Source organism: Phaethon aethereus (genome assembly GCF_964289735.1).
Source record: "Phaethon aethereus genome assembly, chromosome: 3".
NCBI classification, from domain to species: Eukaryota; Metazoa; Chordata; class Aves; order Phaethontiformes; family Phaethontidae; genus Phaethon; species Phaethon aethereus.
This window is the reverse complement of record NC_138576.1, coordinates 106,942,322-106,968,600: the sequence shown is the minus strand read 5'-3', so window position 1 is coordinate 106,968,600 and position 26,279 is coordinate 106,942,322. Positions and strand designations below refer to the sequence as shown.

At 36.0% G+C, this 26,279-nt stretch overlaps 1 protein-coding gene across 1 annotated transcript in view; it reads right to left on the bottom strand.

Moving 5' to 3' along the window:
• Positions 1-854: 854 nt before the first annotated feature.
• The window catches only part of SPATA17 (spermatogenesis associated 17), a gene marked incomplete at both ends in the record, with an annotated part of 96,216 nt that continues 70,791 nt past the window's right edge, over positions 855-26,279 (bottom strand). The window contains 2 exon segments of the mRNA XM_081997582.1: positions 855-935; positions 21,882-22,017. Coding sequence (XP_081853708.1) covers positions 855-935; positions 21,882-22,017 — 217 coding nt within the window.

Here is a 26,279-nt window from a genome sequence, read left to right as displayed (position 1 = left end):
CTTATGATTTGCTCTTAAGAAATGCTGAAGGCTTCCCATAATGCTGCATTCTTTGAGTCTTTTAAAGTTAATGGGCTCTGAAGACAGTCAATATTTTGCAGGATTGCATGCAAGTGAACACAGCAACCAAGTATCAGTTTTGTGTGATCAAATGTGTTCTTAGCCAAGCATCACATGATTATGTTCCCACATATCAGTCTGCTTAACATGGGATTAGGAGTAAACACACAGCTATTGATTATCAAGTGGATATAGAAAAACTGATCTAATAATAAGGTTTATATCGTGTTCAAACTTTATTTTTTCAACACTGATGTGATATCACCCACAGAAGAGCTAAAAGGATTTAAAATAGTATCTTCCATGTAAATAGCCTGTCCTGACCTTCTGAAGAGAAAGATCAGTGTCCAAAAAGGATGTATACTAACACTGAAAATGATAAACAATAATGAACCAGATACATTATAGTTGTGAGAAAAAAACAACAGATGTAACTTTTAAACTTTTTTCTTTTTTTAGTGTTAACCTCACTTACAAACCTGTAATAAATACAATGTGATTCCAAGTCTTTTACTTGACTACTCTCATTTTGTATCCTAAAAGATTTACATTAAATAAAATATAGCATTTTCAGAAATCATTTTCCTAAGATAATACTCTTACATTTTAGATAATACTTTATGTATTGCTTAAAGATCAAGTAAAATCAATTAACACTACTTCACACATAGTGTACATCGCTTTACAGAAAGAGTGCTTTATGGGACATTCAGCTGACATACTGCTGTGCATTTGCTGAAATACATTTATTGATGACTTATCAGGTGTCTTACATTGTGTAGTTTACAGGACAGTTACACTATTTGCCCGGTTCTGGAATAAGTTTTTCCAAACTTTTCGAAGAGAACAATTGGTGGTAACACTGTTTGAAAGTCCTAAAGAAATAAGAGAGACAAAAAAAGTGTTAAGTTTGGCTTTCATGGTTTTACCTTTTTTTTAAGGTATTTTAGAGCTCTAAATATTGTCTCCTAGCTAAATTTCATTATATGAATTAGAATGTAAATTATGTAATGTACATGAAACATACATTATTATATGTACATTACTTTGAAGAAGAGCATGAGAATTGAATGATTCAATTGCAAGCAAATATGTATTTCAAACTCTAAGTAACTAAAGGCACTGCAAAAATTTCCCACTCCAAAAACTAGATTCTATAGTCTTTTGCAAATCATGGTATAGAAAATTATATTCTCCTCCCTGGCAACCAGTTAAGTTAAAGACAGAAAGATATCCTTGCAATGTTTTAACTTTTCTACCTTGTTTAACATTAAAACATGGATATTAAACCAGCTCCATAAGAAAAGGTAAAAAAATTTATATATATTAAATAACTATTGGTGGCAACAAATTAATTAGGAGTTCTGGTAGAAAAAATACAAGCAGGGTGATTCCTGAACACGTTTTATCCAGGAAAAGTTCTTGGTTATTACACTCAATTTTTTAAAATGCAAATGCTTTCAAAATAAATTGAATAAGAGAAACGCAAGTGAACCTGTGCCGTAAGAGTACAATGTTAATACAGCCAGCAAACAAGAAAGCAAAATAAGCTAAGTATTCGAAACAGTATTTTGATTTAGCTACTTACTAATAAACACTCATGGTAAATGATCAGGAAGTCCATGGTGTTTAAGATCAAGGTTTCAAAGCATTCTTAATAAAATTATTTTCTTTGCTCCTGAAATACTTGGAACAGTATCAGCAATAAAAAATAATTGTTTAGCATTAAAATTGTTTTCCCTTTCTGAAAGTAAGATGCCACAGATGAATTGTCAGCTTTCCAGGATATGATGATTAATTTTTAAGAAAGAAGGTGGTCACTTTCTACTGTTTTCTATTGTCAACATGATGCTCTCTGAAAGTGCATGGAAATGCAATGTCTTCATAAAACGTCTGAGTGAATGAAAGCTAAAATGTTTATCTTTTCAACACATTTCACAATTTGGAAGGATTGGTTTTCTCTCAAAAGCAGAATGAAAACTGGTTTTTTTCCTGAAAAATTACATGAAGCAGACTTATCATTGCCTGGATAATTTAGATTTAGCTACTTCACAAACCACAGTTCAGCTGAATCTCCATAAACAGACAGAGCAACTACAACTTCTGGTAAGCTTCATGCAAACACTGACATGGTCCACCTGAGTTTCACCTGCACTGCGTATTGCCAAGCTGTGACCATATCTTTTCTTACACCTCATACTTCAAAGTTATTTGGTATGATTCCTCCAACATTCTTGTGCATAAATCTTAAAATAACAAGGCAGACATATACATTCAAAATTAAATACTCCCTATGAGGTGCGAAAGTGAGTACTGCCTCATTCTTAACTGTTCAATAGATTTAATTTTTAATGTTTCTCTATGTCTTATACCGCCCAATTTCTTACCCAACAGAAACAGCCTATTTGCATATTTTCATGTTATACTTTAAGAATGGCAGAGTATTTTAATTTTCATTGTGTGTTTGGCATCATAAGCACCTTCTTACTGCAGGAAAAGTTGTCGATATAATTATTATAATAAATATTACTGTAACTCCAGCATAACTGCAAATAGTTTCCTTCTATAGTGAAGCTAGTTATATTTAATTCAGTAAATTCACCAGGCTAATATTGTTCATGAGAATGAAAAAAAAAAAACCAACAGCTCTAGTTGCCAAGAAAGCAAAGAGATAATACAGCTATAATTTAGGATTAAGCAGTACTTCAGAGCAGAATACAGTATCTTTTATTTTGAAAACAGGAAGTATATTTTTAATTTACATGCAGAGCAGTTAGGTAGAGTTTAACAAAAAAAGCAGTGACCTTGGGGTGAGAAGGGGAAACCAGTAAAAGGTGTACACCCCCCACATCAGGATAAAATCAGGAATGGTAAGTCTGAGCATTGAAAAACTCTTCATTTGCTGGAGCAGACGGCTTTTGCTATTAGGATGCCTGGCCAAACAAAAACAATTGGCTGCCAAAATTAGCTCCTTGGGACGATTTAGGAGCCTTTGAAGTGAACAGTTTTTTGAGCTGGAACTAAGCCCAGGTCCAGCTTCAAACTCAAATCAAAATGACAAAGAGGAAATTTTCTGTGCCACACGCCCCCTCAGTGTAAGATTACTTTGGGTTGGCAGCTGTACTGTTTATCTTGTTATTTAAAGCTATTTCACTAGATACTCACAACTGAGCATTTAAACAACTGGCTCCGATTATGACGACAGCAGTTATGTTTGATCACATTTAGGAAACATCACACAGTCTGATGGATAAATAAAATTGTTGCTGGCTTTACAGTTAGACTAACTAAAGAAGTTTAGAATGTATACTAGATAAGTGTTGCACAGTATGCATATAAAATATAAATATCTTTTTAGGAAAAGAACCCCAACTTTTTCTGTATTTGAAGGTACAGATTTTAATCAGGTTTCAACAGTGTAAGAAAGTAAGGCCTGAAAATACCTCTTGGCCTTGCAAGATCTGCCTCACAGTGCTGAAGAGATCCTATTCCACTGCATCATTGTAGCAGCATAAAGGGAAAGGAATTGGAAGCCATGTTCTCATGGTTCTCTAATTTGGTGATGAAATGTAGGTTCAAATCGTGGCAGTGATGCACTGCAATGCACTGCTGTTTGATTCTGGTAGACTGCCAGGAGCATCTTGAATTTAAGCTGTTTGCTACATAGCATAGAAGTTATGAAGTTATATAGATAAGCCTTTTGAAGCTACAAGAACAAAAGTTGTGAGTGGAGAAAAACAGGCTTCAAAATTATTTTCACTATCAGTCTCTCATTGTTGGCAGCTGGCATGAATTAGCTTACAAATATGAATTCCCACATATTGGTGTGATTGACCCTACAGTTTTGCAGTCTCAGGATCATAGGAGCATGGCGCTGAGCTTTATGGAATTTTTCCACAATGCAATCTTAAATCATGCTATATAATTCTCAGCATCAGAGACCTGTAATTCTCAGGACCAAGACCTATTTTTAAATTCCCAAACTAAGTTAAATATAACACTTCCTTTTTAAACTTGTCAAGCTTTGGCTCCTTTCACTCTAGTAAATTGTACGTGACTCAAGTTCAACTGACAGAGCTTAACAAGACCTATGGACCCTTTCAATATATTTGACTAGTTGACTGTCATATGTGCTCATCAGTTCTAACCAATGAAGTCAAAAAAGGTGACATAAAGCCATAGAAGATTTGTCTCAATCAGCACACTCTGGTGTAATAGATTAGACTTGTGAAATGCTCAAATAGTTTATCTTTGGAATGTTGTTATTATTAAAGCAAATTCTAAAGAGATTTTACATCTGAGTATGCAGACATACATAAATACAGACCATGTAGAAATAACACTGGCAAACCAACGAGAGCTTGTAGCCCTACACATCAGCTTGAAGGCCTTTAAAAATGCATTCCCTCATATTCTAGTGACAAATTTGCAGTGTTTCTAAACAATTTTGAGAGTACTGTACAACATCCTGTAATATAAAAAGCACTTTGTAATGAGATAGGAATCACAATTAAGTATCTTCTTGGAAATTTAATGCAGTAGAAAGTCAGCTGCTTCAGACCAAAGCAAGAACAGGCAAACAACAATAGAATATCTATTCACAGATTTTAAGGCCAGAAAGTACCATTATGACCATTTATTCTCAGCTCCTACATACACACTTCGGGTAATTTCCTGCAGCAAATCTATCAATAATTCATAACAATTATGAATCTGTTAAGCACGTGATAAACTTGGAACAATAAGCTTACAATAAACTTATGGTACCTGATTTACAGCTTTGCATAGGCTTCCTCTGTAATGACAACATTTCATTTTGTTGCATAAAGAGAGATTAGGTTGCATAAATGGAGATTAAAGTTGCATTAGGTTGTATGAATGCAGTTTTCCTTCATAGGTTAGGAGAAGTAACATGTGACGATGTTTCAAAGATAAATTATAGAACCTCTCTAATGAAGAATATTCTACCTATAGTGGTGATTCAGTCCTCTTTTGAGCCAGTCTAACAATAATGAAGACACTGTATAATTGTCATGATGTCAACCATGACACCATGTGCTATGCAAAAGGTAAACCAATCCATGAAAGGTTTGGATCTCAGAAAAACTTTTTCATAGTGCTGGAATTATATCTGTTGAGAAGAATCAATGGCAGAAGGAGTAAATGAAAAGTGGCCACAGCTGCTAGCATCCTAATTCTATCTTCATGCTATTGAATAGAAAAAACAGGGAACAAAACTCGTTTTTCTCTAGCATGAAATCAACATGCACAGGTACACATCAAGACTTTGGAGGATGCAATGGGAACTTCTGCATAGATGTCCATGCAGTAGTTACGTCCTTAGTGTAGGGTAAGCCCACTGAACAATCTTGCTTTCTTCACAAGGCTGGGACACAGCTCATGTGCACACCTCATTTGAAAACCAGGCAGTACAGCCAAGTACCACTGCACAGCCATAGTCCACAACACCTTCTATTTAATACTAAGTGGTCATATTTAAGTATTCCCTATGATCCTAATGCTTGTAATAGTAAAATTAAAGTTTTAAATTGAGCTGTCATAAGTAAGCCTCCTGACCTATTAATAGCCATGGAGGTCTCTAACAAGGAAGCACACCAGAAATGGCAAGTTGTTATGCAAATAAAATGTTGATCCAGCTAACTTTTATTCTTAGAAAATTTATCAATACTGGTTAACAATACTTCCAACTAGTACAGGGCCTTCTGACATGACAAAATGAGTGTAACAACCCATTCTGTCAATACAACACAAATGTCATTTCAAGTGCTCAAAACCCACTAAGCTACCCTAAAATAGATTGATTTATCTGCTCCAGTGTTTCTTTGGGGCAAACTTTTCTCACAACTGAAACCAATTAGTGGGCCTGGCACTTGTAGTGCAGAATGTAGGTCAGCATCAAGTAATAAAAAAGTATTGACTTTTCTCTGTCTGTAAGCAGCATGAAAGGGGTGCCATGGCCTTGTCGTATATGAAAAGAGCTCCATTAATTCCACTTATTTCAACCAGGGCTGTCAAATACTAATGCTTCTATTGCACTTTTCACACAAAGTACATTGACACCAATCCTGGCCCCAGTGAAACAAGTTTACAATATTTCAGTCAGTGAAAGGAGTACTATAATTTTTAATTCCCTGTTGTACATTTAGTCTCCTTAAGCAGCACTGCTCATAAGACCGATTGAGAGAGATGAGCTGGGACATTAATAATGACTACACATTTCTTCCCATGGGCAACAGAACCTATTTCTTGGGCATAGCTTCAACAGCTAATTAGCCATAAAGTTCAGGACACAGTTGTTTGGCATAACTCTGTTTTTGTGGCTGGTGGGCACAGATTGCCAATTTTGCTTTCCGCTGTGGAGAAATATCCAAAAACGAGGAATAGGTCTTCTGTGACTTAAGGCTATAAAATTGAAAAGCTAATGTGTTAACCAATTGGGTCAACTAGCCCCTTCAAATAAGAGATAATAACAAAAGCCTGGATCATGCCTTAGGGACTGGATCTCATTGTGTCAGTGCAGAGGCATTGACTTCCAGGGAGAAGCGTGCCTAATCGGAGTTCCCTGCGCTGCAGTGGACAACTGACCACTGCTGTGATGAAAGGGGTTAGAATTACACCTTCCCGATTCAGCTTGCCAGTGCAATGCAGAGGAGGAGAACTAGGAGTCATCATCTATCTCCTCCTTTGACTGTCTACTCTCTAAACGTTGTTCGTTTGGGTAAGTGCAATGAAAAACTGGTGCTTCCATGAAGACTTTATGAGCTTCTCCATATTGTGGATCAACACAGCAGTGGTCAAACTGACCCATATGTTATGATACTGTTTCCCTCTATTCTCTGCAATTTCCCTCCTAAACTGCCTGCCTTTTTTGTTTTCCTCACAAGTGAAGTTCATGGTTCTTCTTGACAAGCTTGAGTGCTCTGAGTGTCATGTCTAACTCATTCCCTAATTACCTCTGGTAAATGCAAACATCATCAACAACAAAAAACTCTTTGATTTAAAAAGACTGTGTGACTATGGTAGAGGCAATTTTCTACTTGCTTTAATGACTTCATAAGTGCAAGTCTTACTCTTTGAATCAACTTGCTATTGGATCTTAAAATAAAATTATATTGTATAGCCATCATAAAAGGCAACTTTATAACCTTCTGTGTTACACTTTTACATCAGGCAAGTATTTTCTATTTGTTAGTTTTAGTCTTTTATTGACATTATGATAATATGTTGTTAAAAAAAAATCGGGAAATTATGTTCACAGTAGGAAATCTAAAACCACTATTTTAATATCCTATCTTCCAAACAGAAAGAGAAAACATTAATTGCTATTTGATTTATATAACAAACATTTCACACAGTTAAATTTTCATGAAGATTTTTAACTATCACTGACTCTTGCACATTTCATCTTTTGGAATTATAAATGAGGAAACCAAATTCAAACAGTGCTTGCTAGAAATTATGAAATATTTCTAATTATGGTTCATGAATTTGAAAAAGCACTGATCTGATAATCACATAGGTTTAGATACGTCCTGCATGATATGTCCAGTACGAGCAGCACAACAGTGTGTGCTCCTCTGTGACAGTGTAACATGGAAATTATAACTCTATTCCTCCCTTTCTCTAATATTCTGAGAAGGGAGTGTTCTACTACTAATCTGTGCTCACTGAAGTTTGCTTTGTTATTTCAGCAGCTAAGCTGTGCTAATTTGTGCTTTGGAGATAACTGGAGATAACTGGCTAACACAAGTCAAGCTCTAAAACTTCTTGTCCTCATCTGTGCAATGTAGGAGAGGATATGTTCTGGTCTTGAAAAGAGCCTATTTCTGCTCCTGCATGGTTAGAAGCAGTTTGGACAAAAGAACAAAAGCGTCTCCCACTGTACCCTTCCACAGCTGTACAAATTAAGCTATGACATGACAGAAAATAATGATGCTTTTGAGAATGCAATAGTTTGAGCCATTGTACAACAAAAGCACAAATATTTCTAAATGAATAAGATATTTTGCAATAGCTGTGTTCATTAGGATTACAAATGTGTCAACCCTTACGGTGCTTTCTCACAAGCAAAGGCAAATTATCGCTTGGCTTTGATGGCAGTTTTGTGCAGGGAAGGACAAAGGAAAAAAGAGGAAGGATTTGGTCCAGTAAGAATACTTACTTTCTTGTAAGTATTGGCTCTCTAAAATTATCCTGGGATCTGAAAGTAGCCTGTCCTTTTTGTCATGTGTAATATAACCAGCAATGAAGATTTGTGGTCCAAATTTGCATTTGTTACATTTACTTAGTTCCCTGCAGTCATTGCAGTTGCCCAAGGGGAAGGAAGGGTGGAATTCCCAGCTGTACCCTCTAAGTTAATTTATTCCGTTTATTGATGATCTGCAAGCCAGACACTGTCTGGTCCTTCCTCCCAAACATGTACTAGCTTTTCAATGCTTTAAAAAGAAATGTATTCTTTATAAATAACTGTTCAGATAATGAATTTATTCATGTATATAAAGCTAAACTACTGAAGAAGAATAAATCACCTTTATGTGGACACTTTTCAGGTACTTTTAGACACATTCAGAGCCAGTATCAATACTAAAAGTATAGTTTGCCACACAGAAAGTTACAGTGCATGTTGTACCATACTTTAGTCAATGTTTTGAAACAACATCACGCAAATTCTGTTCTGAATGTCTGTATTTGAACTAAAATTGCCAATGATAATATTCTATTTTTTCAACTAATGTAGCCTTTTTTACAAGTAAATTAAATTAAGAAACCAATGCAAATTTCTCTGCAAGCTATTTCATACTTGGATACCCTTGAACTTTACTGAATCTGGGCTAAAAAACAAATGTGCAGTTGAAATAGTTCAGTAGGTATTCAGAATCCCAAGAGGTGTTTATTTGCTATTGTCATGTAAATGTCTACTTTTTGCAGGGTATTTTAACAAAATATTTTTGAAAACAGGAGTAGATGTTCATCTCAATTTATTTAAGATGTATAAATAACAACGTCAAATATGACATATGGGTTCATAACCCTTTATGAAGTTATTAAATCTGAGATGGAACTATGCCTAACACTACCGCAGTGTGTACAGAAAAATATAGGGTTTTAAAAGCATCTGATGAAAAAGTAAAGCACATCTTTTTATCATAGTGCTTGCGTTTTTAAACTAACTCCTTGTCCTGTCCACTACACCCACTCTGCTAGCAACAGGACGTGTATGAGAAAATAATGCACTTAATGACAAGAATCTTGACTTATGCCATTCATAAGCTGCCCCTTTCATTGTCTAATCTGTTCAACCACAACATTCTCTTTCCAGCTGAAAATAAGCCAGTGCCGAGTGTTGACTGCCAAGACAAACTCAGAACCACTTTTAACCTGCTGGACTAAAGCCAGAAAGTGTTTAACCTGCCAAGATCAAGTTGCAACTATCTCTAACTTGCCAAAATCATGTCACTAGGAGTTAAGGAGGAAAAATTCCGAGCTGAAATCCTCAAGTGAAAATATTTTTTATCTTATCAGGTTAAGCTGTATCTGTTTGGAAAAAAGTTGTAATCATTTAGAATCAATTAAAAGAAAAAAGCACATTGATTGCACCGTATTTGGCATATGCAGCAAAAGAGTTGCTCCAGTTAGATTTCATCTGGTTTGACACTGTTCTGGATGATGCTTTCAAACCTGATTGCATTCTGTGATGAAATGACTAGATATGCAGATCAAAGGAGAACAGTGGATGCTGTCTAGCTGAGTTTTAGCAAGGCTTTCAACACAATCTCTCAGAGAATCCTTTTAACCAAGTTGGTAAATTATAGTCTAGATGTGCAGACTAACAGATGTAATAACTGTCTGGAGTATCAGGTCTACAGGGTAGCAATGAATGGTTTGTACTCTAACTGAAATGTGGGTAAAAATGTATTTCCTCAGGTGCTATCTTGGGACCGATCTTGTTTAATATCTTCATCGGTGACCTGGAGGTGGAAATGGAATGCACTCTCATCAAGTTCATGGACAACACCAAACTAATGGGTGCCATCAATACACTTGAGGGCTATCATTCAGAGTGATGTTGACAGGCTAGAGGAACGGCCTGACAGAACCTCACAAAATACAGTATGGACAAATGCACGTGGCACAGACTAACCCCAGGAACAAAGCAGGCTGGAGACTGACAGGCTGGGTAGGAGGTCTGCAGAAGAGGACGTGGGGATCCTGGTAGGAAACTAGCTAAACATGAGCCAGCGATGTGCCCCAGCAGTGATGAAAGCTAAAGAGAAAAACAGCTTTCTTGTTTTGTAAATATAAGCTACCTTCAGAAGAGATTGAAATGATCCAACAGGAAAAGGCCTTTCTCATTTTGCAGGCAGCTTACTTCTGAGATCAGCTAACTCCAGAAAAATGATTCATCTCCTATCCAGTGTTCACAAACGTTCTAAGTAATAAATAAAACTGGAACAATAGCTCTTAAGCTAATACCTATTGATATTTTTTTTTCTGTAGTTATTAATATATGATAACATATCTTCTCTGTGTGTCATGCTTTTCGTCATTATTCAATGGCACTTTCTCTTTAGTGTAAATCCATCAATTCTTTGCTACAGTTCAGGAACAGCATCAGCAACGCTGATTATTCACTCAGGTGCCACAGATTTGTTTTGGCATTGACATGAAGCTAGTTCTGTCAAACTGCTGCTGATTAAGAAACTTCAGGGAGAGGAACAGTTGACATTTATAGTTAAACATTATTTCAGATTCAACAGTGTTCAGAAGAATTAAATGGATTACACATATTAGCACAAATTAAAAAAAATAGATTGTTGAACACTTTGAAAACTAAAATCACGCTGTCTTCATTCTGATACGAATACATGCTACATATACTAAATGTAACAACTTGTGCAAACATATTCTATGGTAGTACATAAGTGAAAGTTTATTTCATTTTTCAGCTGGATAACTTCCAAACTAAATTCTACACTCCATTGTCCATGTCGAGGAAAGAATTTAGCCTTAAACTTTCTTTAACATCTATGTCTTTAATGTCTGCGCAGAACTTTCAATGTATAGCTGAGCACTATTATATCTTATAAATGAACAGGAACTAGGAATTTTTACAATATTTTATATGCTAATTTATTCATTGACAGTGTAGTAGCAATATAAGTTATACTGTAAAGTTTCCCATACTTCTCTGAGGACTTTGGATTTGACCTGAAGTGTTGAAATTCTTTAAGTAGCAAAACATTTTGGTCTTCCTCCTGCCAAAGGCTGGGGCATCTGCAAAAACTACAAATCATGCCAAACTCTTTGAGTGATATATGGAGGACCACAATCCACTAGGAAATAAGCTAAGATCAACTCATTCATTTCATTTAGGTCCTTCAGTGGGATTTGAACCATCCAGCCCACAAACCATGTCTCATGAGATTGCAGTATACATCCAGCCCACAGTAATAATGATTCATATACATATATGTGTATATGCTTTATTGCTACCTTTAGCTGGATTAAATGCAATATATCAAATTTTATATTTCTGCTTCTTTTATTAGCTTTCTAGCACCTGATCAGCTGACAGAGGTGATAATGAAATGTTTTTTTATAAACTGGAGTTTGTAAGTCCTATCTTGAGAATGTAATATTTCAAAAAATAGCCTAAGCTTTGGGGAAAAAACCAATTACAGAAACAGCATTAAAAATGCCAAGCACTGGGCAGAAGCAATTCTGGATCAGTTTAAAAAAGTGATTGATGAAACTCTAATCTGAGCTGAAGGAACAGTTTCACGACAAGCTGTGACCATTCCACACACTTCATTAGCTGCCATAATTAGCCTGGTGTTTCAATTTGTTAGAACTGGTGGGGACAATTTTACTCAGAATGCAAACATCAAAACCAGGGTGCCTCAGACTTCAGAAGAGGCTGATGAGAAGCTTTTCCAGTCTCTGTTAACTAAAAGATTAATTACAGCTGATGGGAGGCTGTACTCTGATTGTCACTCTGTCTATGTGCATTACTTTTAGCATTAGAAGAAAGATATGGTTGACACTACACTGCTCAATCAAGCAGCTTCTTGTTAGTGTACAAAGTCTGTTAATATGCAATGTTCTTATTGTTTCTCTTTTTCTTTTTTTTTGCCTAAGTTTAAGACCCTCGTGCCTAACAAGTTATGCTTTAAAAGAGAAGGGTATTCAGTTGCTAATGATAAGCACTTAACACTTATGCTGTCATTCCTTCATACAACTACAGGTGAGAGATCCCAACACATCTCAAAGCTACCGGCTGGGAATATCATTATCACACTCAAATTATCCTATTTGGATATCAAATATCAATCCTATTCTCACACTCAAGATGTAAATTCCTACTCACATAGTCCCATTACAAAAACAATACAGTTGTGAAACACATATTATGGGCATCACATCCTTTATATCATACCCCCTTTACTTTAGGTGCTATTACCTCTGTACATTACCTCATCAAAGCCTGTAAGCTTATTTAAATGGAAGTGAAGTCTGAACTTGAAGTACAAACATTATTCCTGAATAATTCCATAACTCTCATTCTAGAATATTAACACACCTACTCATAAACAACCCGTGATGTGGATATACCTTTCAGTTTCCCTATGTATTTTATGTTGAGATCAACAAAAACTATAAGAGAAGAAAGAATATAGTCTCCTATCTCCATCATGGTGGACAATCCTTTAACTGCGGTTTATAAAGGGCATGTTGAAACCAGCTTTTCATTGTATTAAACGGATAAACACTGAAGTGTATTCCAAACTTAGTATCATTTTACAATTTAAAATGGAGCAAACTAGTTCAGAGTTGATTCATGGCATAAATTTTAAAGAAAGAAGCAGTAGCTACTTACCTCAAGCCATTAAGACAACAAGCAGTCTGTATTACTTACCATCTCTCATTCACTCCAACATAAGTGCACAAAGCTATTTTTCACTGTGATTTTTCCTATTCAGGAAATGTAGATTACTCTAAAATCCATTTTACTGCACTGAAGTCCTACTGCTCTAAGAATAATCTACTCTTGCTCTCTGGAGAGATCAAAAATGTGCAGCCTTCCTCTCAGCTTGGGCATATACCTGACATAACCTCCTAGAATACATCCTGAATAGCTATAGGTTATGCACTATAAATTAAACAACTATTCAATCATAATGGGTCAGTGTGACAAAATATGTCACTCAGGCATCATTTTAAGATGCAACATTCTGTAGTCCTACGTCTATCTATCTGTTGCAAGAAGTCACCAGAATATGTGCTTCTGGTCTTAGACTTCAATTTGTAAACTCACCAGAAATGTGTATTTAATTAGATTATAAAAAATTGTGTATTTAATTAGATTAGATTAGATTAGATTAAAAAACAGTGTCTATTTTTCTGTGAAAATGGGTAACACCATTTGTTCCTAGAACATTCTTTCTAAATAGCATTTCTCTACATATTGATTATATTCACTATAGGCCAGATCCTTATCTGATGCAAATTAGCCCAGCTCCATGGGTATATCTCAATTATGCCAGATGCTGAGAATCAGTTCTCATACCCGAATTTTTCAACAGCTATATGGACCATGTAATTCGTACAGGATAGTGAAAAGCTTTCTGTTACTTTCATTTCAACTCTATTTAACCAGCACAAACAAGGCCTAGGTGAGTATTATCAAATAATAAGTAGCTTGGTTTTGCACATATGCGCCATAGAGAATTTTAAGCTACTTCAAAAGACAGCCTTTTTATCTCGGTATTGTGGCAAACTGAATTGATTTGAAATACATTATGTTTGGCAGATACATAAACAAATCTACTTAATTCCAACAGTGTTGAAAAACCTATCCAAAACTGTCATCAAAAGGCAAGGCCAAGCACCACATAGTGTGAGGATTTTCAATTCCAACAAACAAAATAATATCCAAACAGTGACCACCTAAAACTGATATCAACAAAACAAACAGGTGTAACTTCAGACTCTACTGTTTCCAGCTGAACTTTTCTTTTTTTTGCATTAAAAGCTCTGCCACAAGTTACTGCAATGTACTCTAAGCATGTACTGAAGGAGCTGGTCAAGATACTCTATTTCTAAAGCGTTTCTGATTAAACAAGAGGCTTTAAAATATTTAAGCAATGTTTACAATGGGCATTATTTAGAAAGTTAAAAAATACATATATCTCCCTCAAAGAAATATTGGTTAAAGTTAGCACTTACTAAAAAGCATGATTTTCTTTTGTGCCACTAACATACAAGTTACATTATTAAATGAGGAAGGCAGGCAAAGCAAGACATTTATCATCCAACAGACAAATGACATAGCATTGCTAGTTAGACAGTATAATAAGTACCATCTAATTTTCTCTTTTGAATCAATTTATTCTTCAAAGCCTTGGATCATCATCAAGGGACTGCATTTTCCCATTGAGAAATTATAGAATTGAAAATCAGGTTTTATAAAATATTCAACTAGTTGCTGACAAACACTTACAAATAACCACTAGAAGGATTTGATTACAAGAGTGGTGACAGTATCTTTTCTTATGTAAATAACTGAATGGTTTGACTCTTTTGAGTCACTACTTTGTAGTATTCCTTCAAAATCAGACACTGTAACTTATCAGTAACCCTCACCAGAAATGTTTTCCAGCCTTTCTTTTCAGCCTTTTAGTTATCTGCAGCTTCTTTTCTGTATTTAGTTAAACAATAGCCAGGGATACATTTTGTATGTTTCAATTTGCTTCACAGTGTTTACCGTCCTTCTACACCTAAGAAAATAACCCTTATAGATAATAATCGTTTGCATGACATATATCAAGAGTAGCATTTTTCAAAGGCAGCTTAGCAGTGGTGACCTTAAGGATTGTCTCAAAGGAAACAAGCTATAGCTCAGGAACCTTTCCAATGGGAGCTCTGAAAGTGATCATCATAACAAAATGTATTTCTGTAAATATGACACAGTCATTCAGTGAGGAATCTGGAAAGATCATTATGTCAACTGTCAATAGTTGAAATTGTCATTGGCTTTCCCAGAAGACTGAATGGGTGCATCTTATAATGAGAGATATTTCATTCTAGTCCTATGAATGAGAGGTAATGTCTGGTGTTCTCACTGTTGGATATGACGTACTCCTGTCTTTTTTAATACATGTTCTTCTCAACAGTACATTATGACATTTACTAAAAAAAGCAAAAAATTCAGAAGTAGAAGTTGCAAAAGTGACTTTAAGACATTTTTTGTTACCCAGGTTCAGAGACCACTTGCTTATTAAGCTGGTCTGTGATATTGAATTTAGCAACATTGCTCTTTTTTTGTACTACTGAAACAGGTAGCCGAACGCCTGAGCTCCTCTGGAGCTTGCAGCTCTGAAGAGTAGCGCTGCTGTGGGAATCACCCTATGTGGAGGCAGGGAATTACTCAAGTTGATTTTCACATGAAGAAACAGCAGCATTCTGACTCACAATGGTTGCTCTGAGAGCAGAAAATATATGCAAAGATAGATTTTTCATGAATAGTATAGGATGCATTGTTGTAGGACCAGACCCTTGGGTTTACATGTTTTGGTTTGGTGCAGGACTCGGGATAGGAAGAAAAATGACAGAAAGCAGCCTTATCTTGGAAACAGATAGTTGATAACTCAAACTGATAACTCAAACTAAGGGACTATTTGGAGCATCTGAATAGATACATCAAGTCATGCCAGCAGTAATAATCATACAGGAGCCATGTCATTGGCCAGGGATTGCTGGAGTGCAACACACTTTGGCAACAACCCTTATTATCCCTGACATGGCTCATGAGGAAACCGGTAGTGTAACAAGCAAACTCTTACAGATCATCTAATAATTCCCCTAAAATAGAGTCACTTCTGGCTGCCACATTATGTCAGCTTTGCATTGCCTAGGAAAACACATTGCAGTTGGATTGGGGAACTAAGAATCTGATATTCAAAATATGTCCTAGGTTTTCTCATTGTATATTAGTAACTTCTGTCACAAAGCATATTAATAAATATGGCCTTAAATGTTTTAAAACATGCAATAAGGCTGATAGTACGGATGCACATTCATTAGCCATTATCACACTGTATCGAAAAATATCCTTGCATAATCTTTTTTCCTAATTAAAATGAAAAGAAAACAAGCAAATTCCTTTAAAAAATTGTCATGGAGTCACAGCCTGAGAGAGAAAAAGTTTAAAGCTTCATACATACATACATCATACCTATGTCAAATCCAATCACTGCAAGGTTAGGAAAAACGGAGTTAAGGTGAAATGTACATGTTTCAGCATAGTTAGGGATGGAGAAATTTGAATAGTGTATCAAAAAATTCTGCCACATAATGACATCATCCACTGATTGTTGTATGTTGTTGGTCCTACAAGGGATGAAACTAATTTTGAAACCGAACAAATCACTTCCCCCCTCCCGCCCTATTTTTCCCACGCAGTAATACTATACAAAGAAAAATTTGCTGTGGAACCACAGGACACACTGATCTCAGAAGAACGTGGAAGCAAATGGGTTGGCCATGGCCCTGTAGAAGAGTCATACTCACTTTCTACGGCACTGACATTTTCAGGCCATATTAGGTTCTCCTTTTGGACCTCTTCCCACATATCTGGAAATTAAGGCCCTACCTGGTAATGTGATTCCACTTGGGCCATCATGTGAGCAACAATGAAAACCACAGAGGCTATTGAACTTTCAGAGGCAGCAGGCTATACAAAATAAGGATGAAATCCTTGGACACACAGGGGGTTCTCTTTTTCATCATAGAAAGTCCAAACTTAGTGAAGTCATGTGAGAGAAATTATGCAGTTGAGACTTTCATAGAGATTTGACCCTTAAAATCTTCTTTATAGTAGAAAGCAAGTCAAAGATCAAGAATTGTTTCCATAGCCTCTTATCTCTGTTATCCCAGAAAGGAAATTTCTGCCAGTTCTTGGAAGAAGAGCCAAATTTGTACCTAGTGTAAATCAGTGAAACTCTATACTCTTTGTATTATATTTATGTTGTAACATTCTTTATATACACTCTGGCTTAAAATACATACACACACTGGTGTTTATCTATGTGTCATGATTTAACTAAATACCTCTGCAACTTCATATAACCTCAGTTGAAGGCAATCATTGTCCAACAAAATCAACTGAAGCTGTTGATTGTGCCTTTATCTACACTGGCTGAATTTGAGCCTGTAATTCTCTGCCTCTGGTGACAAAGATGGAAGCGATACAATTTATATAAGGACCAACTATTGCCTGCTCTAATAGCTACACAATACAGAGTGAAAATACCAGTGGTGTGACTACGGCCCAATTTCTACTGCTCCATGAAAAATAGAATTATGTTGATAGTGAATCACAAGGGCTATTTTTCATAACCTTGACAATCAGAAATATTTGAACTTGATACTTGATTAATGCTGGCAGTATTCCATAAGTGATTTCCACTCTACAACATGTAATTATTTAATTATTTCCCATTATTAATGGAATGAAACAATTCAAAACAAACAGCTAGAATGACTGTTTTGCAGGAAGCTCATAATCATCAATTCATACATGTAGAAATCTTCCTAAAATTATATTAAGCTGGCCTGTTGAACTTGAAAGGCATATTTTATCCCAATCAATGCATAGAAGTAAAATTATCCATAACTAAGGCATGTTTCTCTGCTGTACAGTTCAGCTGTAATGATCCCCACACACTGCACTTGCACATCAATTATGATAATCATAATCACGGTCGTTAAGCTGAATGTTCATTATTATCAGGATGCTGGTGACAGCAGATTCAATCATCGGGTGCAATGGGCAGGCAGTCACAGTCCCACCCAAGTTTCTGCAGACAGCGTTGTGCCACATTAAATCTATGATGTGTTCCACATCCCACTCCATTCCAAAAGCTGTAGACGGTAAAGGTCAACTTTATGTTCTGTGCAATATGCTTAGGTTCTCTAAATTAATTCTTTGCAGTACTGGGTGTTTTTATGCTTTGTAGATAATAAAATTCTGTTTAGGGCCAAAACGCCTGTGCAAATAATGAAACTGTGATGCAGTCGTACTGTAATTCACCTATAATAAGGCATCAGAGGAAAGAATCTATCAGGAAGGAACATCTTCAAGTGTCACTTCCTGAATTTTGCAAATAAGAAAACATTAAGTGCTGTCATTAAAGTCAGTTTTCTAAAATGCATATGCAAACTAATTCCAATACTGATTAAAGGCTTTAAGCTATCATTTCTGCCTCAGTAAAAATGAACATATGTGAGTGTTTTGACAACTGAGAGATTATAGTTAGTGTGTCTGATCCCTTGACTGTCCAGTTACATTGGAACCGATTGATGTAGATTAAATTCGTAGTGACTGGTAAATAGTTCATGTTGATACTTCTCACAAAAATTCTATCAAAGGTATTCCAAGGTATTTAGGCATACATTATTAAACTTAAAATATGCAAGCATTTTTATTTTTATAGTGGTTTACAACTGTGTAAACTAACTAGATTCAGTTTCACTAGAGATATAATGTTTCCATTTCTTGTTTATTTTTAGTGAAGAATTAGAATACAACAGTTTTTCCCTTAACTCAGAAACTTCTTTGAAATGTAAATGAAATGAGATAAAAATTTTTAGATTTTCACCAGATGAAAAGAAGCACTATTAACTTTTCCTACATAGATATGGTAATTATTATGTTTAGAGGAAGTCTATGCTAACACCCTTTCATTTTCCAGAAGAAATATAACAAGGCAATTTTTTTCATTGCTGTTCATTTTGCTTCTAAAGTAATTATTAATTTACATACTAATCTTTTTGTGACTTGAATTAAAATGAATACTTATAAACACATTAAAACCTCAGGAAAATACAGCTAGAACATGCTCATGAACAGACACAAGGAAACTTTTTTATATGTAGTTTTAAAAAAAGCCAGCTAATACCAGCTAGTATCAAATAATAGCTCAGAAGGGTCACTGATCCACTGACCACTGAACTGTTTTCTTGGAAGAACCTACACATTAGTTTGTCTTACCAGCAATGGTGAAAGAAACTTCTCTAATATAATACCGTCAGAAGTTGAATATACATCATGGCAGGGTTATCAGCTATCCAGGTTGTCGTATAAGTTGCATCCACAAAAATATCATCCCATGGGAAACTCAAAGGAGGGTTGTGTTTAGCAGACAAAGTGTTAAGCAAAAATCTGATTTTTTGGGGTAATATTTTGATACATACCCTTTAGCCTGGTGATTCATTAGAACAGGATAATTTTGTCCATATCACTGATATATACAAAGTTTTAATAGAGTTTAGAAAAAAGAAAAGGAGAGTTCTTTCAGATTTAACAGTTATGAAAGTATGACCTCACACCTGCCTATAGGACCTTTTCCATTAAAATATAGTGAGGAGGTGGAGTTGTGGGGTTTTTTCCTGATAATAATGACCCATTAAAGCAGCAGGTAGGTCATAAATAGCTCTTTTCTCTTCTTATCTCTCTGTTTGGGTAAGCGGCTCCTAATTGAAGCTTCATATTGATTTAGAATTGGGGTTGGAAGGCTGTATGTCATGTTGGGTTAATGTATACAGCTATTCACCTCCAGAGATTTAGGTTAAAATCTCTCCAAGATCACAAGTAAAGTGAGTTTAGTTGTTTCAGCTAAGCCCATAATTTATATAATACTATATATATGTGATATGATATACAATATAAATACCTTTGCATTGTTTGATGTCATCATCTAAGCCTGATCAAGAACTGCTAAGGAAACTGGAAAAGGAAGAGTCTTTACAGGACAAGATAAGTACCACCAATACTACTTTTAGATCTTTTTTATATATCATACTGTGCTGGTTCCAGCTGGGATAGTTACTTTTCTTCCTGATAGCTGGCGTAGTCCTGTGTTTTGGATTTGGGATGAAAATAATGTTGGTAACATACTGATGTTTTTAGTTGTTGCTAAGTAGTCAAGGAGTGTTCAGCTTCTCATGCCCTGGCCTGCCAGTGAGAAGGCTGGGAGTGCACAGGAATCTGGGAGGGGACACAGCCAGGACAGCTGATCCCAACTGACCGAAGGGATATTCCTTACCATATGACGTCATGCTAAGCATATAAAGCTGGGGGAAGAAGAAGGAAGGGGGGGATGTTCAGAGTTAACGGGGTTTGTCTTCCCAAGTCACTGTTACACATGTTGGAGCTCTGCTTTCCTGGAGATGGCTGCAGATGGGAAGCAGTGAATGAATTCCTTGTTTTGCTTTGCTTGCATGTGCGGCTTTTTCTTTCCCTATTAAACTGTCTTTATCTCAACCCATGAGTTTTCTCATTTTTACGCTTCTGATTCTCTCCCCCATCTCACTGGGGAGGAGTGAGAGCGGGTGTGTGGTACTTAGCTGCTGGCTGGGGTTAAACCACGGCACATACTTATGCTCTGGGACTTCAAACAGTCATATCCTCCACTCATTCCTTTTGAAAGACAAATTCAGATGTTTTTGTTTGAATGTTGATCTTTGTGCCTTTATTTGCAATGAGATTTAATTAATGTGTGTTAAAACACCAAAGTTTTACTCTGACCACATTTTTAAAGCTTAAAGTTTTGAGAAACAATATTTTAAAAAATATTACTTCTTAAACTAAGATTCCTTGGAACGTCTCATATATTTACAACGGTTAAGTTACTTTCAGGGGAAAAAGTAATCATATCTTACAAAATCCCATGATTGTTTAGGTTGGAAGAGACCTCTTGAGATCTTCTAGTCCAACTCCCTACTCAGCTAGAGCAGGTTGCCCAGGACTGTGTCCTGTTGGGTTTTGAATACCTCCAAGGATGGAGACCCCACAATCTCTTTGGGCAACCTATGCCAGTGCTCTGTCACACTCACAGAAAAAAAAAAATGTGTTTTCTTGTGTTTATGTGGAATTTCATGCATTTCAGTTTGTGTCCATTGCCTCTTCTCCTGTCACTGGACACTACTGAGTCTCAGAGGAGTCTGGCTCCCTCTTCTTCATTCCCTACATGGTGTTTATACACATTGATAAGGTCTCCCCTGAGCCTTCTCCAGACTGAAGAGTTTCAGCACCCTTAGCCTCTCTTCATACAAAAGATGTTCCAGTCCCTTAACCACCTTAGTGTCTCTGTGTTGCGCTCTCTACCAAGTCCATTACCCTTCTTGTACTTGGAAATTTTGATGTGATTATGATACCTAATACTAATAGAAGTAATGCCAACTTTACACAAATTCATGTTAGAATATGTTCTGAGGAAAATTACCTCTTGTAGCACTACAAAACATACTAGATGCTCCTGACAAAGCAGGCAGTTTAATGAGACTACCTTAAAATAAAAATGGCTCTTCACTAACTTTTACAATTTTCCAATGAATGTAAGCAGTCAAATATTTTGTTGTTTTTAATCAGATTTTGCCATAATTTTCTGAAGGTTTACCTTAATGTGCAAGAATGAATGTGCAATCTCTCTTAAATCAGAAAAGGCAATACAGATAGAACAAAACCTTGCAAAACTTACAACATAAGCTGTCTTAACGAGGCTTTTAAATCCCTGTTTTGCAGGTAGAAGAGGTGTTGAATTTCCTCAAACTGAACTTACCAGGAAGAGTCAGGGAAGCCTGATATCTCATCACATCAGCTCTAACTATGTGATTTTATAACATGCTAGAAAGATTCCCATTGGATTCCATGCTCTCTGGATCAGGCCCAAATTTGCTTAGTTCTAATATAATAACAATCTAAAAAAGAAAACCATTCTTTAATTTTTGCAGTGACTTACCTTGTCTGCTACCCACTTCTTAGGTTGTACTTCTCGGAAGTGTTTAACTCCATAGGTTTCTTGGCCGTATTTGCCTGACCTATGAATTGATGGGTCATACTTCTCATTTTTATGATATGAAGAAAATGGCAGAAATCTGAAATTCAAGAATATTTAAAATCACTTATGCTCTACTCTAGATGCCACAGGATTGATGTAAATCATAGATACCAACACTACGGGAGGTGACATGGACACATGTTCCTGCTATTTTCCACTACCTTCTTAATGTTCCCCCTCAGTACTTTGAGAGGATTACTGCAATTTCTCCTATAGTTGCATTTAAATTAAATTAGGAGCAAAGAGATATAAAACTTCAACAGGTTAAAATGAAGACTTTCTGTACAAAGATATAACTTGTTACTCTTGCATTATTAGATTATTACTTTGGCTGTTATCTGCACTTCCAACTGGTGTGATGTGAAGAGAGAATGAGCAGGGTTCAGTTTGCTGGGATCTGCCTGTTGACTCCTCAAGTCTTAGCAGGCAGTGCAGTCTGTGCCAGCTGTCAGTGGCAGGCATGCACAGAGATCATTTCTGGAGAACTTGCAACCACTTTACAGTTCCCATAGGCCCCCAACACATAACCTCAACCTGATCGTTCCATCAGGATGGAAACATTTCAAGCATGCCAGCAGTATAAGCATAAACCAAGGCAAATTTGATCCCTGTGCCTTAAACTACGTGTGCATCCTTTGATATCTGTTAACCAAAGTCAAATAAAATGTACTCTTATTTAGCAGAATAGAAACTGAAACAAACACTACTGGTCACTCATATGTTGGCAGATGACAAAGCAAATAAATTATTTCTTCTGAATTCACAAATTGTGTACTTTACTCTCAAGTTATAATTATGTCCTAATTAGCAATTTTTTGGAGCCTGATTCTTTCACCTTTGGACACACTGATGGTGGACTCCCTGCTTACATAGTGACACTGGACAGTGAAGCTCCAGCTATCTGCTTTGGGCATGGATGAGTTTTTTAGATGGATGTCCCTAAATCTCATGGACAGCTACAGGTTTTCAGGGTAGGTTCGGCAGCAAACTTGTATAGAGGAAGGTGAAAGACATCTTATATATAAAGGATCTGCAAGACACCCTACAAAGATGTCTTAGTTCCATCTATTTCAGTTTGCAAGAGTTATGAGAGCAAACAGGTACATTTTAATATAAAGTAAAATCTTATGAATTAAGAATATCATGGATGGTATTCTGAAAAAGCAACATGCATTCTTTATTCTACAAGCGTAGGAAAAATTATTATACAGTAAAATTAGAAATACCTGCTTCAGAAGTTGAAAACATCACTTTAACTGCCATGACAACAGGTGCAGTTAATTAAAACCTTTTCCTAGTTGAAAGCTTTTAAGAATCCAGAGTCCCCATAGGAGTTAGTCAGTCAAACAAAGTTGTGATAGAGATGGGGATTAAAATACCTCTCTTTGTCTCTCAGCTGATACAAACGCAGAAAAGTATTTATTTGGACTAACTGATCCACCAGCAACTGTTTGAGTGTTTGGTTTTTTTTTAAATTACATGTCTGTCTTTCATCTTCATGAAAAGAAACTGTTTCAGAAACTTGCCAGCTACATCAATGTATTCTATCAAGCACCACAAACAAAAGTCATGTAAAGTTAGCAAAAGAAAAACACTAAGTTAGCAGACTTTTAAATTATACAAAGCTATAGTAGCATGTGTATACTCATGGGAAAGGACACTCTCACGTAAGACAGATTATGGTACTTGTAATGTTAATTTGCACATGGGATGGACATCACACACACAAAAAAATTAATGTGGCCCCAGTGTCCCAGAGAATACATCGAAGGTGCTGTGAGCCGGCTGCTCCACTTGCAGTTTTTATCACTTCTGAATTGCATTTTAATAGTACATTTTTCTTTTGTTCAGACATGAAAGAAAATTGGCTTTCTCAAGGGATTGGATAGGTGAGAAGACAAGGAGAGCAGTTTAGGGATTTGCCCATATATGCATAGAATTCAGTTGAGCCATAGCATTCATAATTCAATGTGAATACTATGTCTGTAAAATGTATACACATAATGGCAAAAAACATTCCTGAGGAAAGTAGAAGATAAAGTAAATTATTATAGTTTTCCCTATAAAATTTCTTACATAGAGGTTTTGATTTCACTGTGGATCAGTTAATCTTTGTCTTTTTTGGCAAACAAATACTCAGATTAATCTATGTTCTATGATGATTCCAAACAAAAAAATACATATGTTGTAACACTTGAAAACACAGTATGTTCTACATGTAGTTTAGCAGAAATGTGGTTGTCTGCATTCTGTTGCATATCTCCTCTGAGATCATTAACTAGAGTATGTGCCATACAGACTGGAATGTGTGTCTATGGCAGAGTAAAAATATTAAAGCAACTGTGAATTTTTGAGAAAGAACATTGAATAATGAAAAAATATTAAAATTGAAATGAAAGAACATTAAAAATATAATAGGATATAATGGTAATAAGGATTCTAAAGTAGAAACTTTCTCTTTTTTTCTTCTATCTATAGTTCTGCTGTCAGGGCCAGGTGGGCAGATCCCTATAGCGGTAACGATCTAACTACAAGAAAGGATCATATGCTTGCAATTTCAATGTCTGTTTAAAGCAAGTAAGAATTTTCATTACTCTATGTGAATAAGTAATTTAAAAAGAACATTAAAACAATTTCTTGTGTTAAATAGGGTAACCAAATTAATGGGAGTCATACAAAAGTCATTATACCCCCACAACCAATAATAGTAAAAAGCAATAGCATTGCAAAACACTTCAGTAATGGTATTGTGTTTTGTAGCTCTATATATACACCTGACATAGCTTTTCCCCAAATTAATGACAGTATGTGCTCTGAATGTGACAGAAGAGAGTGATAGAAAGAGAAGAAAATTAAATCCAGACAATGGTATGATGCCATTATCAACTGCACAAGTTCAGACCTCAATAGTTTTTTCCACAAAAAGCTCACTCATGGGATTCTTACATCTGGGTTTCAGCTTTTACTTGTGATTTAAGTGTAAATTCAGAAATTCTTAAAGGCTTTCAGTAAATATAACAGAGACAGAAGTAGCAGGATCAAAGAAGAGCTAAATTCCATATTGATATTATATCGTGCCATGAAACATAGTCAGTATAAGCTGATCCTTTCCAAAAGTTGATGATTTAATGGGAGATGAACTTTCTCTAAAGAAATAAACTTCAAAATGAAAAACTATTTAATTTCACCCACCACAAAAGCTTGAATGAGAGATATGCCAAAGAATACATTAAAGACAGGGGCAAAGAGTTGGAACCAAATATGGGAAACTATCTCAGGTTCTACAAATAATAGTATTACACATACACGACCTGAGGGAGGGCCAGGGCCAAAGCTTGCAGTGTCACTGCCAATGAAGGTCAGCTGCACTGTTGCCAGGACCACACTATGTTGAACCTAATTAGCATAAAAAGACATAGAATCCTTGACTTAGTAGCCAATCCTGGACCTGACAGCTGCTAGTAACATGTATTTAAATTTTAAAAGATATCTTAGATATTTTTTGTTAACAAAAATAAAAATTGCTTTCTCTCTCCCTTCACTCATCCTGTCCTGCACCTCCCTATTACTATTAGTTTCATCTTTCTACTCCTTCTTTTCACGCTCAGGATCTTTCTTCCTTCATCTCCTCACCTAGCATTTCTTCCCTCCGTTCTGTCTCTTTTATTGTAACATCTCTCACTATTGCGACAGAAGATAGAAGCGGTAGACATCAAAGGCTTTCCAGTTGGCTCAACCAAGCCAATAGAAGCAGCAGCAGGTATTGGGCTCTGGGGCCTCTGGCAATGTGAGAGGAGAGAGCAGCAGCACAAACAGGAAGGACGATTTGTCAGGTCCATCATCTAGTGCTGGGTGGCAGTGTCCCAGTGCTATATGGTACCGACCAACAGGACACAGTTCAGAGGCATTCACTTTTTCCTGAATTTAAATGGCACTAAAAACATCAGAGTGGTCCTTCAGCACATTCTCTGGACCTGCCCAAGAGTAAAAAACCCAGCAGTTTAGCAGTGCAAGCATGTAATCCTGATACCAGAAATGCTTCAAACTTTACCGAGGCTTCTGAGAAAGAACTGGCAGGAGATCTACAGCCAGATTGCCATACATGCTGCACTACCAGGGCACAATATGAAATATTAAAACCAGAGAATGAGAAGGCATATTCTGCTCACATGATTTTTCAAACTTTCATAATATTTCTATGTACTGTACATTTTTGTAATTTAGTAGTAAAAATACTACCAAAATCTTAACTCTAGATGTATGATAGTGTTGTTATATCTTTATCTAAAGTGGCTCTAT